The following is a 19,620-nucleotide window of genomic DNA, read 5'->3' as shown; positions in this document are numbered from 1 at the left end:
CACTTAAGCCCTTTTACCTCAGATACACCTACAACATGGCTGTTATTCATGTGGATGTGAACAACTTGAGGCACACATCATTGCATTATATGAAGCTAGACATGATAGAACTATTTCAGTTTGCATCCAGGACTGGTATGAAGATACTCTTGAGCAGCATTCAACATTTACTAAGAAAAAATGCCACAATATAAACAAAATATAATTGACTTCAACAATTGGCTTAGTTAATAGTGCCATTCTAATGTGATCCAATATGTGTCTGCCTGAATGGAGATGGTCAACAAATTCAAATGCTTTGTAGTGGATAGCCTGCACCTGTCTTCTCGGGGTTTTTGTATGGTGGCCAACGTTTTCCTCACAGACATAGTGCTGTTTTAGGCAATGTAAGGCTGATTCATTCATCAAACCTAGCTGAATCAAATCAGCACAGTATAAAAACAGTGCTGATCAACTCTAGAATTCCTTCAGATCTGTGGAAACATTGATATCTACATCATCACTAAAATATAGCTCCAGTGCAATTATAACACATTTTCCCTCCAGGGATTCAATGCCTAACACTCATTCAGACCCTTTGCTGAGAGGTCTTACCAGTTGCAACGTGTCTTTATTCCCCTGCAGCTACATTACTTTCTGACTTATATGGCAAGCTAATGACCTTGAACCTTGGCCTTCACATACAACAGCTCTCAATAATGACCCTTATCATAGCCATCTACAACCCTTCTATGACACCCACAACCAACAAGGCATATGTAAACAAGCTTGTCATTGACCCAAACACTATTTTTCTTGGAAATTTCAATTATCCATATGTTAAATTGAATACCTACATTACTACAAATAAATAAACACAACACTTCATATATTTCATCATTGCAAAGTCATTAGACCAGACAGTGGTGCATTTCCCTACTAGGGGCTAAAATGCACTGGACATGTTCATCATGAACATAGCACCATTATGCTTTACTTCTATAGTCACCCCCATCTTTAGTCAGTTATGGCCACCACTCAGTGGTTTTCACCATCAGGACCCAATCCAAGATGCCCTCAAATCCTTCTGTCTTCAGGGATTTCTCAAAGCTAAGCTAACTGCAATTAGATGAATATTCTGAAGACGTTCAAGTACTCTTTCCCCACCTTGAGGACCCACTCACAGAGAGTTCCTGTTTTCATCTGAATGCCTGCATTGAGACTTCAGTCCTGATCCAATACAAAGACAGCACTGAGTTTAGAAATAAACCTATACAATGAAATCCTAGCTTAAACAGTCTGTAAAAAACATAAATAACACCTTGGCCTTGGAAACAAACTGAAAATCCAGTGCTGCAAAATTAAACTCAGGGACTTAAACAAAGAAACTTAGAAATAAAATCAAATCTACCAAGACTACTGAAAATTGTCACCTCTGTCAAGGACAATTATAAGTCTTTTTTTCAGTTATGTAAGAACCTTAGAAGCAAATTCCCTTCACTGCTCTGAGATGGTACACAGTGGCAATACTCATTTAGGCCCTGCAGGCATAGCCAATATATTAGTAGATAAACTTAGTTTATATATCTCTCTCCCTATCTTCCCCTTGCCTCATAATGATATCATGTCTGCACCCCCCCCAAAAGGATCAGCTCTCTCACAGAGGTGAAAAGCAGTAGCTCTGGGGGGCCTGATGAAGTGCTGGGGTGCATCTTTCTCAGTATGAAGCATCATCTCAGTGACCCACTTTTTAATCTGATTGACATCAGCCTGACATCTAGTTTTGTATCTGAAGCATGGGGAACTGCTGTGGTCATCTCCTTCCCCAACGGTGACACCTCTACTGATTCTGGAAACTAAATTCCCGTATACCGTATGAGCCTTCTCTGTTACATAATGGAATGCATCGTTATGGACCTCATAAACAAAGATATTGACTACCTACAGTCCTTTGATCCAAACTAGTCTGGATTTATGTAGGAAAGATCCTGTCTGCTTACATTAATAGATTTCTTTGAAAAAGTCACTGAGGCTTTGAACAATGGCAAATTGGCACACATGTTGTACTTTAACCTGACCAAGGCTTTTGGCACAATTCCACACTTAGGCATTATAGACAAGCTAATCAAACAAAATATATCTAAACCACTGGGTAAGAAACTGTCTCATCAGCATAATCCAAGAAATTACAGATGAAGGCACACCTTCCTCTAAAAGATTTGTTACTAGTTGAGTCCCTCAGTGCTTGAATCTGGTCTTATTTGGTATATACTCCACAGATATCAAAGCTGGTATCAAGGGCTTTTTGGTGACAGCATTTGATAACAGTTGCAAACTTGGAGTTATCGCCAACTCCTTAGAACATTCCCAGATCCTACAAGAGGTGTTAACATACAGAAACAAATGGAGTCTGGACCGTGATCTGAGCTTAAATGATAATAAAAAAGTACAGTATCATGTCCCTTGGACAACATATGCACCCATGAACATGTCACATTAACTGCACCCCCTCAAAACTGATAGAATTACTGGCGACGTGGGGACTTTTGAAGATAATGATCTTTCCTTCAACCACCATGTGTGCACAGTCATTAGGAAAATTCTCTCTCTCCAGCCTGATTGCCAAAAGTATATCTTCTAGGTTCAAGGATGCTATCCTACTTACTCTGTCTCTCTACACGTCTCTTATTAGGGCTACAACAGAATACAGTGCTCTTTAGCATTTGCACGATTAGACAAATGTTCCAGCCTGAAAGACCCCAGCAAATCAAGAGTCTGAGCTCCATTATCTACACAGAAAGCCTTAAAGCTCTATCGCTGTTTTCTGTCTTATATAGCTTTCTATGGGGACCTTTGCCTAATTTGCAAGGACTCAAATGACTCTGTTCTGAGTGACTTCCCACATGTTCACAAAGCTAGTGACAACATGAACACCCATGTAAGAGACCTAAACTTCCACTACAACATAAACAGAATCTGCTGACAAGATGGATTCCTCTCCTCTAAAACAAACTTTCCCTTCTGATTAAATAAAGCATAATTCTCTTCAAATGCAGCTTTAATAATTGGATAGGTAAACATAAATAGGTTCATAGGTTCATGGGTATGTACTAGGCTAATGGCCCTGGAGCCTTTATAAGCCTAGCCCAAAAAAAATGCCCAGGCACCGTGCCACCCGATGTTAGTTCACAGTGCCCCTATCCAGTAGGGCAAATGGAATGATCCCTGGAGTGAACTTTCTGTTACCCATCCACTTGTCAAGATTTCTCTTGAAGAGGGCCAGTGAGGTGCTCTGCTTGACATGAATGGGAAGCTTATTCCAGAGTATGGGCAGTCTTTGGGAGATAAACCTGTCCCTCCAGCATGTTCTGTTAATTGTGGTAATGAGGTTGTGATCTGTGGTGCAGGCGGATTGGGATTTCTTTGGGTGTAGCATTTCAAGCAGGGCTGGGTAGGACATGCCTTTGTAAGTCAAGCAGAGATCACCTCTAAGTAGACGATAAGAGACTGAGAACAGCTGAAGTTTCTTGAGTCTGTCTATGTAGGACATGTTTAAGGCCTGGGATACTTTTTGTGATTGTACTTTTGTGGCCTCTCCAGCTGTTGTAGATGTCTGGTCAGGTACATGCCAAATGGGGCATTATATTCGATGATTGGTCTAATGAGGGATGAGTACAGAGGGATGATGACCTCTTTCTTCCTGGATGCAAAACCTTTGGTTATAAGATGTGCCACTTAGAAGGACTTTCTGACCACAGTGACAATGTGGTGGTTGAAGATGAGGTGGTACCCAGATCTCTTATGGCCCCTTCAGTGTTCAGTGGGCTATCATTAATGTGGTAATTCGTGGGAACTGAGTTTTTTTCCAAAGGGGATGATAACACATTTTTTGGCATTAAGCTTCAGGTCATGGTTCCAACACCAGTCATTGGTGTCAGAGAGGCCTTTTTGTAGGATGTCTGCATCACTTGGGGAATTGATAATGACTCCTAGCTTGCAGTCATCAGCGAACCTGGTCAGCCAGAGTCCTTCTGTGTTGGCCTGGGCTTCTGAGAAATAGATGCCAAACAGGACAGGGCCCAAGACCAAGCTCTGTGGGACTCTACTTGTGACTGGTCGACAGTCTGATTTAGAATCTGCAACTTTCACTCTCTGGGTTCTGTCGGTGAGCCAATTTGCAACCCACCTAGTGATGTAAGGATTGATGCCTAGTTTGGTGAGTTTATCAATGATACCTGAGTGCGGAATGGTATCAAAGGCCTTGGCCAAGTTGAGGTAGGCTGTATGCACTGACTTATCCTCATCCACAGCCTTGGTGACTGCCTCAAAGAAGTCAACCAGGTTTAGCCAGGCAGGATCTCCCCTTGACAAAGCCAAACTGTGTGGGGTAAAGAGTTTGGAGATTGCCTACATCTTTGTTAAGCGGGTCCATGATGATGTGCTCCATAGCGTTGCATACCAGACTTGTCAGGCTAATGGGGCAATATTTCCCAGGGTCTTTAGTTGCTCCCCCTTTATGGATACATCCTTAGCCCTACAATTCCTTAAGAAAAAGTAGCAAGTGGTGGGACTGCAATAATTAGCCACAAATGATCTATCTGATGAACTACCTGGTATGAAGCTATGAACCCACAAGGCAAATTTAGCATGCAATAAACCCACAACTTATAAATCTCTGAGCTATACGGCAAATGCACAGCTTCCACTCCAAAGTCCCCAGGAACCTTCTCCCTTATTCTTTGTTTATTTGATGATCCAGTAAGATGGTCGACACTATTGGACCGTTGAACAGATGAAAATATATAGATTTTCAATTATTCACACTATTGGACCGTTTTCAGCCATGGTACAGGCTAAAGGTAGTTACAAAAGTGCATGTATTACATTTTAAGTAAAATAACAGGAAACGATAATAATTATAATGGTAACAGACTGAGGATAAAAATGATCATATTAAATTGTTCTAATGTAATTCTGTAGAGAACTGCTTATAAAGAAGTATAACTTTCCACATTACTTTTACAGCTGTTTAACACTTGTGAATCATAGTAAATACAGTATGCATCAGTTGCATTTTTGGATTTCTAGGTTAGAATACTGTACATTGCTTAGCAGTGTTGCAGTGTGAGCAGTAACAATGTGTAATATCTAAATAATCCTATGACACTGCTTCATTGTGTGTGAAACGTGCTGTGCTAATGTAAAAATGTGCCTTACATTTAAGATGTTAAAAAAATAATAAAATAAAATAAAAGTGTTCCTTAAAAGTTTTTTTCACACCTCTGTCAAGCTGTCAGGTGAGGTTCTCAGTTCCACAGAGATTTAATTCTGTAACTTACTGCCTATGTTAGCTAACTTTTTTCACCCGTGGAAAGTTTAGATATTGGCAAAGTTAGCTTGTTTTATGATTTTTCTTAATAACTAAGGTTTCTAAGGTTAGACATCTACTTCAGCTTACTTGTACAAGTTGGACAGATGTTTTTTGTAGCAGAGCTATAAATAAGAGTACATATAAAGTTGTATAGTCAGAGATCCATAGATATTCCAAGACAACTGAGTCATATGACAATTCGTGCTTTGCCAGTACCCTCCATCAAGCTGCACTTCCTTCCTGCAGGAGGGTTATATCTGTCAATCTTGCATTAAATTTGTGGATACTTTTCTAATTAGCTAGTATATATTTAAAGGAAGACAGTGAGTCATACTGCTTAACAAGCAGGGGAAGTTTATTCCAGAGGTTTAGGAGGTGCTGGGTTGGTGAACAGTTTACTGAACTTGGTTTAGTGAAGCTAGATCCTTGGCTACATTTTTGTTTACTAGTAGTGTGTTGTCGATAAAGTATGATGGGGATATGGATTGTCTACCAAAAGTAATGATACTATACTTTTTAGCATGTATTTTGATCCCATTTTTAGTAAACCAAGAGTTTACTAGTGAGAGTTGGACTTCATTCTGGAGGATTTGGGTGTCATGGGATAACTTAACTACACCCCCCCCCCAGTTTGCAGTCATCTGCAAACTTTTGTTAGCCAGTGGTCTTGGCTATCTGTTTGGAGATCTTTGATGTAAATACCAAAAAAGGGGAGGTCCCAGCACTGAGTCCCAAGGTACACAGTTGGTCATAAGCCATCCTGTGGCTTTGTAGAGGAGGCTTGAAGGCTGATAGGTCTGGAGGAGCATCACAGTACAGTGCATATCTCATCAAGGACAAAATTAGTATCTAAACTTAATTAAACAGTTTAAGGTGTGTGCCCACAAGATTATGTTTAACACTATTATTTAAGCAACCAGATATATTATAAAGTCCCATAGAGGACATATTGTTAGTCTTGGTTAGCATTTTCAGTAAATATCTCTAGAAATAATTGGTAAAATAAAGGATTCAGATAATTTTGAGCTCTGAATACAAGTCTTGGGTGTAGTTGACAATAAATTTGTTTATAATAATTGACAATGTCTATTGGGTAAGAGTAAGAGGCATCATTATGAATACATTCAGAGCAACGTAAGATATTGTTTTTGGTTTTCTAACATTACTAAAGAAGAATTTATAATTATTTTTGGTTTCAGAGGCTAGCCTAAGTTCATGGGCTTCATTAGTGGTCCTGATAGTGTTCATTTTTTTTTGTAATGCATCCGATACTATCACTGAAAAGAAGAGTTTTAGATCTAATAAATAATTTGAGAAGTTTCTTAATTTTGTTGTACAGTTTATTTACTGTGGTAGACCACCAGGCTGGCATGTTTTGAAATTTCCATTGATACTTGGTCCTGGTAAGGACTGCTAGCTCTATGCATTTTTCTAAATGGATGCAGAATTCCATAGTGTAGCTTGTTGCTACACTAAGGTTGGGGTGGTGCGGCTATAAGTGTATGTTGATATTTTGTCACAGTGTAAGCTGAGTTACAGATTATCAGGAGTAGGTTAAGGATGATAGGGAAGTCAATCTTCCCTCTGTATTGAAGACTAATAATGTTTTAAACTTGCAGCTAGCAGCCTAAGTCAGGACACTTTGTCATTTTCTAATGTTTTTTTTCTGATGCCAAAGCAATCACTGAGACCCCATATTCCAGATGTGAGCAGTGCACACATCTGGCAGCAGCACTCCAGGGCAGAAGACTTGGGTAGCTTAGTAATGTTCTTATATAAACACCAGCCATGAACAAACTGCAAATATGAGATACAGCTCATCCATATTAAAACTTAACTTTTATTAGAAACAAGTTAAAACACCCTAACTTTCGTGATGAATTGACAAAGCAAATAGTCACATTTAAAAGCTTCTCTTATTGAGTAATTAAGTACAAACCCATTGCTTAAAGTGAAAACATATATAAGAAATACAAAACATTGTTTTTCTTTTCCTTTGCAAAAACAAAGCCCAATCAATATCTATATTAAATCCACATGGTTGGTAATGTCTATATTTAAGTATAAAATAAGTCTTCTTATACAATGACCAGGACTTTACATTGCCTCTTCTATAGTGTGGATGCTGAAATAAAATAATTAAAAAAAAACATTTTCCACATTATGTGCAATATCATGTATATGTCTATCACAATGTTCATTTGGCCTTTCTTAATGCCATATAAACGTTCCAAAATCCTCTTAAACAACTTCCTTTTGGTTTCATCATATATGTTTTGGAACATTCACACACTAATTCATATATCACACCTTCCCATTCACAATTTAATGACTGTATAGCTCTAAAGAGCATATTGTTCAGGAAACAGTTATCCCCCTCCATCATATATTGACATAATGAAGAGTATCACCTAATTTCATCTAATTGTAACTCAGGTGCTAGCTGTTTGCTTCTAATGAAAGTTATGTTTCAATATAGACAAGTATATTTCACTATTAATTTTCCCGCTGGTACTAATTTGCTTGTTAGTTTTACTTTGCAGGTGCTCAGCATATGATCATCTTTATCACCAGTGCTGGGAATACCTTCTCTGTTACTCCCCCCTTCCCAGCAGTAGTACAGGCTAAGGTTGGTTTAACTGTTGGTGATTTGCCTTCATTCAAATTGCACTAGACTAGAGAGTAATGTTTTTGTCACCTAACTACTAATTGAAGGTTTATGGCTAGAGGTTCGTGACCATGTCTGAGTTTTACTTTGTACAGACTCACAGACAGTGCAAAATTCTAGAAGCTTACAATATACAGACACCATCAAAAAATCAAACCCAAACTAACACTAAGACGAAAAATACTGCATTTTCCATTTTATGGGAACTTTTTTTATGTTTATTCAAGTTCTTGTTATTAGTACCCATCCACAATAATTCAAATAGCGTACTTTGCTGATCCAAACAGAAACTGTGGAAGAGCCTTGAGAAAAGAGAGTAAGGACAGCTTAAGTAAACATATTCTTATTTGTAACAGACCTGTAATGTTTGCCCTGTAGGTAGTGATTTCAGTGCCATTCTCATCACGGCATTTGATCAAAGTACAATCACCGCTCCAGTTTTCAACTTTCAGATAAAAGCTGTCTGGGCCCCAGATTATTTCTACAAACTTAATAAAGTCAGTCTTTGCTTCTATCGTTAGGTTAGCCACAGTCTCATGTTCATTACTTCTTTTCCATGAGACCTCTTCTTTGTTGCTAATGTTCCGTGCTGGTCCACAGGACAAAATGATAGTTTCTGACTCTAAAAGAAAAACAGACAGAAAAAATGTCATCTGGCATATCAGAAAAGGTTGTATCCATTTTCAGTTAGTGATTAGTTTTTATTTTTTAAGGGCAATCAGACAAAAATCTATACATATAATTTTATCCTACTGCCAGTGCATACTCATTGTTAATGCTGGAAGAATACATTTGTCAGTTTACCAAAATGAGGTACCCATCATTTTAAATGATCACACTTCACAAGGCCAATGCGCTAGTCACATGGTAGTGCATCAGCCACACAGCATTGATCACTTACAAGTGATGCAAAACATAGTGCTAAAAACAAGAAAGAGAGCATATAAAATGAAGTGCAGCAGAAGCACACCACTAGTACTGTGTTACAATATCGATTACGTGGTAGCAGACCAGTGACATGGCACTGTTACCTCACAATGTCATTCACACTGTACTGTAACAGTAATGTGTCACCAGTTTCAACACCCTTAACAAAGTGCTGTACTAACTACAGAGTACTAGCGTTATGTCGTAGCACAAGTCACATGGCAGTGTGGCACTAGCATTATGTCTTTGTCTAATACTCTAGTACTGTGTTAATATAGTATTGCCCTAACACATACCTCTCAGCCTGCAGACATTGAAAATAGGAACAGAGGCCCTTAAAAAGTACAGAATCCAGCCAAAAATCTGGACATCTAATTAGCATAAAAATTGAATAACAAATAGCACATAATTCTTCCCACTTCCAGTAGGAATGTGGGATACTATTTAGAATCGTTTCAGAAACAGAACGACAAAAATGATGGATAGATATAACCAAATTATCAAAGAGAGAGTGCAACATGTGTACCTTTAATGAATTGTATTACAAAATTCTACCATACAAGGTCATTCATTTATTTTTGCTCCTGAAAAAGGGAGGTGTAAAACATGTGTCTTCTTTCCAAGTTATTGGTGCCACTAGTATGTTGATCATAAAGTGTTGATGTTTGTTTACTACACAGATTTAAAAACTGTGTGGGATGAGGGGATTCATAAAATTGTGTGACAGGGTATATTAAGCCTGAAAGTAGGGACATATCCCATAAAACAGGAACATCATGTGGAGGGGTAAATCATGCCTGAAAATAGGAATATTCCTCTAAAATAGGGAAAGGTGACAGGTCAGAGCACTTCAGTACTGACAGTATTTCTTTCACTTCTGTCTCTTTGGTACATCGTACTTATGAGCTCCGGCTGAAGCCCTTTTACTTATATGGTTCAGTCTTCCTAATGCTGCATGTTACCTGATTGTACAGTACATGGGCATTTGATGACATCAAATACTGCAACAACAGCATGTAAAGTTTTGTGATATGTATTGTCTTCTTTATTGCATTTTAAATTCTATTAACTGTGCATGATTAAGGTGTACTGCTTAAATATTCAATTTATTTTTATATGCTTTGTGTTTTATAAAATGTACTGTCTACATTGTATTGTGTTCATGTATTTATTTTGTGCATTTCATGAAGTCTGGGTCACAGCTAAGAAGGATCTGATGATCAGCCACCCACCTGTTTAAAAACAGTTAAATAAATAAATGTCAGTATTGCTACTGCATTGCATGGTTCACTGAACTAGTGGCATGGCACTAGTGCTATGTCATAACACCAGTCATGAGGCACTGAACTACTGGCATGATACTAGTGCTATGTCATAAAACCAGTCATGTGGCACTGAACTAGTGGCATGGCACTAGTGCTATGTCATAACACCAGTCATGTGGCACTGAACTAGTGGCATGGCACTAGTCATATGTCATAACAGCAGTCATGAAGCACTGAACTATTGGCATGGCACTAGTGCTATGTCATAACACTAGTCATGTGGCACTGAACTAGTGGCATGGCACTAGTGGTATGTCCTAACACCAGCCATGAAGCACTGAACTATTGGCATGGCACTAATGCTATGTCATAATACCAGTCATGTGGCACTGAAGTAGTGGCATGGCACTAGTGTTATGTCATAACACCAATGACGAGGCACTGAACTACTGGCATGACACTAGTGCTATGCCATAACACCAGTCATGTGGCACTGAACTAGTGGCATGGCACTAGTGCTATGTCATAATACCAGTCGTGGCACTGAGCTAGTAGCACAGCACTAGTGCTAAGTCATGACACAAATCATGTGGTACTAAAGTAATAATACAGTATTAGAATTAAATTATAAAGTCATCACATGGTTCTGCATCAGAGTATTGGCAGAGATTTTATAAGACCAAACATATGGTGCTCCACCAATAACTTATTACTACTGACGTCTAATAATAACAGGAACATGGCCCTGCACCAGTGGTATATCATTAAAGTTATATCATAAAACCCATCACAGAGTACATAATAAGTGGTATGACATTAGACCAATTACATGGTACTACAATGATGGCATGGCAGTAGTGTTATGTCATAGCACTGGTCAGATGGTACTCTAATGATGGCTTTGTGCAAGTGTAATGTCACAACACCAGTTACATGTTACTACAGTGATTGTATGACACCAGTCATGCGGTACTACACTGATGGCGTGGCTCTAGTGTTATGGCATAACACCAATCATTTGGTACTATAATCATAGTGTAGCTCCAGTGTTATGTCATAACACCAATCATATGGTATTACAATTGTGGCATGACATTAGCATTATGTAATAGCACCAGTCACACAGTACTACAATGGTAGCTTTGCACTACTGTAATGTTCTGACACAAGTCACATAATACTATAATGATGGTGTTGCACAAGTGTAATGTCATAACACCAGTTATGTGGAACTGCAATGATTGTATGGCACTAGTGTTATGTCATGGCACCAGTTATATGGTACTACAACCATGGCATTACACTAGTGCAATGTCATAACAACAGTTACAAGGCACTACAATGATTGTATGGCATTAGTATTATGTTAAGGTATCACTCATATATAGTACTACAATCATGCCATCTCACTAGTGTACTGTTATGACAGCAATTATATGGTACTCCAGTGATGGCATAACACTAGTATTATGTGACTGGTCTCATGGTGCTATGATGATGGCATAGCATCAGTGTTACGTCATAATGGCAGCCACAATGTGCAGCACAAGGAGCATGGCCATATCAGAAACACAGTCACATGGTACTCACCACTGGTATAGGTTCATAGGTTTATACTAGGCTATCTGCCCGAGGGCATTTACAAGCCTAGCCCATAGTTTTGTGGCTTACGCCACCCCTTTAGTATGGGGAACTATACCCATTATTTTGCTGTGCCTCTGTCGAGCAGTGACACTGAGGTAATCCCTGGGGTATATCTGCGATCTCCCATCCATTGGTCAAGATTTCTCTTGAACAAGGCCAGCGAGGTGCTCTGCCTCACATATACCGGGATTTTGTTCCACAGCATAGGGAGTCTTTGGGTGATGAATCTATCCCTCCAGCACGTCCTATTAATAGCCGTGTCGAGGTTTAAGTCTCCCGCCCTTGTGGTTCTGATGGATCTAGATTTATTGAGGTGAAGCATATTCATCAAATCTGGGTTTGACATGGCCTTGTATGTCAGGCACAGGTCACCTCTGAGCAGCTGTGTTTACTGAATAGAGCTGAAGTTCTTTCAGTCGGGCAGCATAGGACAGATTTTTGAGACCCTTTATCCTTTTGGTGAGGAACTTTTGTGGCCTCTCCAGCTGCTGCAAGTGCCGGGTCAGATACATTCCGAATGGGGCATTCTACTCAATCATTGGTCTGATGAGTGATGAGTACAGGGAAACTATGACCTCCCTTGATCTAGATGTGAATCCCTTCATGATAAGGTGGGCAATGTAGAAGGTCTTCCTAACTACTTTAGCTACATGGGTGTCGAATGACAGGCTGCTGTCAACCTGGGTCCCCAGGTCCCTAATAACTTCTTCTGTGCTCAGTGGATTGCCACCTATGTGGTAGCTAGGGGTAACCTTGTTTTTCCCGAAGGGTATGACTATGCATTTTTTGGCATTTAACTTTAGGCCATGACTCTGGCACCAGTTATCCATTTCTGTGAGACCTTTCTGAAGGATATCTGTGTCAGATGTGGTTTCACCGGGCGCCTAGTTTGCAGTCATCTGCAAACTTTGTCAGCCATAACCCTCCTGTGTTTGCTTGTACTTCGGAGAAGTAGATGCCAAACAAGAGTGGGCCCAGGACTGAGCCCTGTGGGACACCACTTGTGACAGGCTTAGAGTCTGACATGGCGCCAGCAACGCTGACCCTGTGGGTTCTGTCGCACAGCCAGTTGGCAACCCATCTTGTGATGTATGGGTTAACATTTAAGCTGATGAGTTTTTCAATGATACCTGAGTGGGTATTGTATCGAAAGCTTTCGCCAGATCGAGGTATGCTGTATGGACTGCTTTTCCTCATCAATGGCTTTGGTGACTGTTTCAAAAAGTCAACCAAGTTTAAAAGGCATGATCTGCCTTTGACAAAGCCAAACTGGGTTGGATCCAAAGTCTGCAAATTCCCTATGTCTTTGTTTATGAGATCCATTATGATCCTCTCCATGGCTTTGCAGATAAGGCTTGTCAAGCTAATGGGCCGGTAATTTCCTGGGTCGGTGGAGGCACCGCCTTTATGAAGTGGGACAACTGTCCCAGAGGTGAGACTATGATTAAACAGCTGTCCTAGCTGTGGGTTTAATTCCTCGTTGAGTTCGTGGAGCACACAGCCGGGGACACCATCAGGTCCCATGGATGCTGTGTTTTTGCTTTGGAGAGAGCAGTTCTCACTTGGGCGTTAGAGATGTTTGGGGGGGTACAATCGTTTGTTATAGATATCTCACCTTTTGGGGGGGAGGGGGGGAGAAGTTTGCACTGAACCTGTCAGCCAGTATGTTGGCAATGTCTGTAGGATCAGTAATCTTCACATCATTTTGAACTAGTTCTGAGCATATCTGGGAGTTTCCTCCCAGGTTTCTAACATAGCTGAAGAAGGCCTTATGATTGTCTTTTGAGTCTTTAGCTATTTTTCTCTCAAAGTTTGCTTTGGATGATTTTATGAGAGCTCTTAGTTTTTTACTTGTAGTGATCAAAGGTGTCTTACCTTTAAGGATTTTGCTCTATCTTGTAGTAGCTTCCTCCTTTTGTTGTAGAGTTTGTTTATGGCTGGGGTCCACCAGACTGGACGCTTACCTTTGGTACAAAGAGTCTTTGTTCTGTTAGGGATTGCCTTATCCATGCAGTCCTGTAGGTGCTGGTAGAAGGCATTTGTAAGTGATTCAGCGGCTTGGGTACTGTTTTCCGCCAGCTCGGGGCCTTAAAAGACCACACTAGTCTTTAGAAGTGTGAAGTCAGCTGAAGTTCTTTACTGTGGTCTTTTTATTTCAGGTGGGGTGGGATGAGGACCTCCAGCGAGATTAGTTTGTGATCTGATCTCACCAGTGAGGGGTATACTTCGGTGTTGAACATTGTGCTCCCATGTTTGTGATGATGAGATCAAGTATGTTTTCTCCTCTTGTGGGATGGTGACCAGTTGTTCCATGGCGTTTGAGTTTATGAATTCCAGGAACTTTTGGGCTAGGGTATTTGGGCTTGAGTAGTGTTCCCAGTCTATATTAGGGTAATTGAAGTCACCTAGTATGATGGTGTTTGGAGATACATTTATCCCTCAGTGTTTTCAGGAAAGCCATGTGAGGTTCCTGAGTTTGTGAGGGTGGCCTGTAACATGCTACAATTTGCAGAGCAGTCTTGCCTATGGTTAATTGCACCTGGATGGTCTCCGATGCATCGTTGCCACCAATCTTGAGGTGTGGGTGTCCTTGATGAATATGGATACCCCTCCTTTCTTGGCATTGTCCGGATTTTGGGGAACGCATGGTATGAGGTAAAACCTGATAGTGCTGGGGTGCTCTCAGGAGCCTTGAACCAGGTTTCTGTCACAGCACAGACATCGATGTTCTCCATACTGAGAAGGGCCTGAGATTGAGACTTCTGGCATTGAGCAGCATTACCCTTAGCTTTTTCCATTTTGTGTTCTAGGGTGGTAGGTTTAGAATTTGAGCCTTGCCTAAAAAGGCACTATGCCAATATCCAGAATCCCAGGGTGACAGGTGCAAGCCGCCCCTTGCTAAGCAGCATGGCTTGTCCAGCCTGTCATCCCAGGCAGACAGACATCGGATCCCCTTTGAATGACACCAGAGTTTAAGCCAATTGTTAAAGCTGATCATCTTATCTCTGTATTGTGGCATCATTCTTGGTGAAGGTAGGATACTGCTCAAGGTCAGGGTCATACCTGCCTGGGCTACATAATCAGAGAGCTCCTCAATGTCTCTTTTCATGTAGTTTACACCAGCGTGGACAATGACTGAGTCGTATTTGTACCTGCTGTTGAGAGACCTGAGTGCTTGCGTTATGTGGCGGATTCTACAGGCAGCTTACTGTGACCCTCTCCTTACTCAGTCTGGTGAGCGGACGCCAGTGTGTCTGACTATGGAGTCACCAATGACTAGTGTGTCTGGCATTGTGTTTGGCCTTAAGGGCTGTGACTGTTTGACACTCTGACTGTGAGGTCTATGTGTTGCAGGTGTTGTGTTCTGAGATGGTAGTTGTTTGGGTGTCTGCTTTGGTGGCCTCTGCTGTTTTGGTAGATTTTTGCTCAGAGCCACCGAGTATGTCTTTGTGTGTTTATGTGTATGATTTGAGGTTGTGATGGTACTATGTGAGACTGGGTCTATAGTGTGTGTGGTAACCTTCTCCTCCTGTCTGGTCTTGCCAGTCCTATGTTGAGAGAGCTCAGCCTCCAGTTTGGCCGTATAGTTGCATCTCGCATGTATTTGTGTTTTGTGGGAGGAGGAGAGGGTTGTCTGTGTACATGAGGCAATTGTAACATTGCCTCAATATTCCCAGGTTCACCAGCTGAGCAGGAGAGGACACTAGCAACTGATCCTCGACATGCTAGAAGGAATAGACAAAAAAACTTTAAAAGAGATTCCGGGGATGTGGGTGTCCGAGAAATGGGCTTTTGGGGTACTATCTATAACAAGAGTGCTGTATTAAGGTGATATGTACTATAGGAGCAAGTGCTAGGTTTAACAGATAAAGAATAGTCTACTCGGAGTCAGGTAGAGATGATCTTTATAGTTATAGGGTATGCAGATTAGATCAGTAGTACAGTTCGAGGAGGGTAGTTTTAAGGAAAATTTGAAGAGTGGACTTTAGGTAGCCCTAATAGTTTAAATCTGCTTAACCGGCGCTGCCCTAGTGTGCAACGGTAGGCAGCTCCGCTAAATTTAAGCTTAAACCATAAAAACGCTGCTTAGCGTGTTTTATATCAGGGGGCTGAAAGAAGCTATGAACTGGCCCAAAACGACCAATAGACTACAAGTTACTGGCTGAAACCTCACAAAACTGGACCAACAGGCAGCTCAATGCTTCCCACTCCCACTGGTAAGCAAGGGAACTTCCTCTCTTCCAAATTAGGCAAAGAATCAGTAACAGGAACTGCAAACAAAGTCCAGGGATCAGCAAGCTCTGAAACTGGACTAATCTAGCTCAGTAAGGAAAACAAGTGATATTTTTTTTTTTTTCAGAAAACAAGCAGAAACAGATACAGTAAACACTTATAAATGCTATAAATCGGCTATCACAGCCTACACAAACAATTTGCAACAATTACAGATTTTAAAAGTAACAAACTGAGAAATCAAGTATGCATTAATCAAGTATGCATTAATGTATTATCACAATGCTACTCATATGGTTCTGTGTCAAAGTCATTGCAGTAAATTTGCATTATGACCCCATTTACATGGTACTGCATTGATGATAGGCCACTAGTGTTATGTCATAACACCACTCACAGTATATCATGCTAGTGCTGTGGCAGTGGTAAATTGTCAGAACATTGACAGTATGGTTCTGTACCAATGGCATGACACTAATGTTACATAATAACAAAATCATAATGGGGATACTGTTGAATTTGTGAGGATTTATTTATTTATTTCAGTTTAATGACCAGGGAAGTCCACTGGGGCTAAAATGAGCCCATTTGCAGTGGAGCCCCGAGGAGAAAAGCTCCAGTAACAATGACAAACCTATTAGTATATACACGTACAAAGGAAATAAGTCATACAGCTTTATGCAGCATTCTACAGTAAAAAAAATTCTACATTCTACAATAATAATAAAAAAATCTAGCAACTGTACAGTCTAAGAGTCATTAACAGTGCATTAGAATTGAAATTTTACATTCCACAATAATAGCAGTAAAAATCTAGCAACAGTACAGTCTAAGGGTCATTAACAGTGAATTACAATTCAGGACAATAAATTGTTGGAAATAAACTATTAACAAAATATGGAGGTTAAGGAAGAGTAGGAGGCAAATGATTTCAGTACAGAAATGATGCACAGAGTTAGAAGGTGGGTTTTGATATAGGAGGGTTCTATGCGGGGAAGGAGCAAGGGCTTTCACACTTTGAAGATAGGTAGGAAAGGAGGAGGCATTTAAAGTTAAAGTGGTTAGGAGTATTTCTAACGGGGGAGGTAGAGAGTTCCATAGTTTAGCTAAGAAGCAGGATAGCAGAGAGTGTCCAGTGCCCTTAAAGGTTTGTAGATTTTGAGCAGGTTCTGATTTTCTGACCTATGTGAGTGATTAAAGTTAAAATTTAAAATTTAAATTTAAAGTTAAAATTAGTGAGGATAAAGTTGTAATTCTCAAACTACAAGACAAAACATGTGCTTCTGCTGAAATGATATACCTTAAACTATTGCCATTATTCCAAGCTCTGGTAATCTCAGATCTAGTAAATATAAGTAGTAGGAGTTGGGGATAGGAGTCCTGCACAAATACTTTCACAGGTTTAGAACAAGCTTCAATACTTAATGTAATTAGGTGTAACTTGCATTTTTTTATAGGTGTGTGACTTGGGATTATGGGTCTCCTACTTTCATTATGAAGCCCTCTTATGGTGCTGTACTAATGGCATGGCACGAGAACCATATTACAACAATGTCACATTTGCGTACCATGGTACTACTGGTACATGATACTGCTAATCACATATAAGTACACTAATGCTATGGCATTATAGCCATGTCATAATACCAGTCACACATTACTACAGCGATCACATGCAGGTGCCTGCACTGGCAGCATAGAGAGACAAAGCCTTGACTACAGCATAAGTGATCTGGGTTTGATTACCAGTTTGAATGTTTGATGTCACTGTCATGGGGAGGGGTAGTTAATGCTCTCAGATGCACCATCTAGTAGATCCCTGGATTCATAATATTTGTTACCTGAAAGGGACAGGGTTCTGGGTTAGACACATGGCAAGGTGCAGCTGAGACACCATACAGTATATGTCAACCTCTGGAATGCCAAAGGAGCACACAAGGGTTGCGAATTAGGAAAAAACACCCCTCAGAAGAAGTGTAAATCTGCCCCAGGATTCTATGTCTCCTCACTGGCCCCAGACATGGGTTAGGTGTTGGCTGGGTGAGGCTAAGTCATATCCAGTAGACGGTAGATCAGGAGAAGACCTAGGTGCAGATGATGATCAGCCATGGGGAACCAAAAAAGAGTTCAAAAATTCATACAGTGGTATTGCTATGTCATAACCACCTGATTAGTGTGGGGTACAGCTTTCTTTCTCTGTTCGCTTGCAGATTCCCACAAGGAGCATGATTCTTCTGAAATACACTACTTAAACCTATGTAACTTAATTACTCATGCTTTAAAATAGTGCCTACATTCCACATAGAAATCCACAGAAAGCTACACAACAGGGGCTGTCTTGACAAAGGTTTTTCTTAACAGAAGTATACAAATCATAGAAGCATAGGCCTCTTTGCTAGATAAGAGATAACTCATAACACAGATGTTTATAAAAATTACATAACTTTATGTTTCATACAGTAAGAAAATATATACATGCATATGAATGAGTTTGATCGAAACACAAAGCATTGAAAAAAACTCATCGCCAATTAACATTAATCGCCACTAAAATCATTGGAAAAAAGTAATTGCAAATTAAACCAATAGGTTACATTTGTGATTACTAAAAGTAAAACAAAAAATAACTTTTATGTGGGGGCTTCTCTCCTATGCTGCCATACACTCCCCCGGAAATGAAATATACTAACTCCATGGTTGCACAAACTCAAAGATAGGGCAAAAGCCCTTGAATTATGTAACAGTTCATCTAACTCTGGGCAAAACCGCAATCCAGACTGTAGCTTGCTACAGACCCCCCACCATGCCCCAGGATTCCCATTCCTCTTTTCTTGATACATTGGAAAATATTAAGGTACAACTCAACACTCTAATAATGGGTGATTTCAACTACCCTACCATTAACTGGGAAAACTACTCATGTACCAACTCTTTTGCTCAACGTTTTCTGGAAATCATCAATTCCAACGCTTTGGATCAACTTATCCACACCCCCACCAGAGGCAGCAATATCCTATACCTGGTCATCACCAACATGGGTGACCAGTGTTCCACACCAGAGGTCAGCTCCTCGTTGGTCAGATCTGACCACAAGCTAATCACCCTAGACATCCACATCCCGCTCCCACCCCCCATTAGGAAAACAGCCGGAAATAATTTCTCCAAAGCCAACTTCACGCTTCTTAAGACAGAAGTGGCAAACTTCATGACACCCATGCAGATGGACAATAGAGTTACGACTGCTGAATCCTACACAAATGCACTTTATAAGCACTTACACGAGTGCATGGATCGTGCTATCCCTAACAGAACCAAGATGTTATCCTCCAAAAAAAGGAAGCCAATCTGGTGGTCTTCTTCCATAAACAAACTCTACAACAGAAGAAAGAAACTGTTGCAAAAAAAGAGTAAAATCCCATGATTGGAGGAACTCCCTGGTCAGCCTCAGTAAGAAGCTGAGATCCCTCATAAAATCCTCCAAAGCTAGTTATGAAAACAAAATTGCCACTGATTCTAAAGACAACCACAAAGCA

At 40.3% G+C, this 19,620-nt stretch overlaps 1 protein-coding gene across 3 annotated transcripts in view; it reads right to left on the bottom strand.

Moving 5' to 3' along the window:
• The window catches only part of LOC122813975, a 602,906-nt gene that overhangs the window by 417,624 nt on the left and 165,662 nt on the right, over window positions 1-19,620 (bottom strand). For all 3 annotated transcript variants that reach the window (XM_044086536.1, XM_044086534.1, XM_044086535.1), the window contains exon 2: window positions 8,377-8,640. In XM_044086536.1, the coding sequence (XP_043942471.1) occupies window positions 8,377-8,640 (264 nt within the window). The remainder of the gene's footprint in view (window positions 1-8,376; window positions 8,641-19,620) is intronic.

Source organism: Protopterus annectens, chromosome 10.part0 (assembly GCF_019279795.1).
Source record: "Protopterus annectens isolate FY-2018-M chromosome 10.part0, PAN1.0, whole genome shotgun sequence".
Classification (NCBI taxonomy): Eukaryota; Metazoa; Chordata; order Ceratodontiformes; family Protopteridae; genus Protopterus; species Protopterus annectens.
This window is presented reverse-complemented; position numbering and strand designations above follow the sequence as displayed.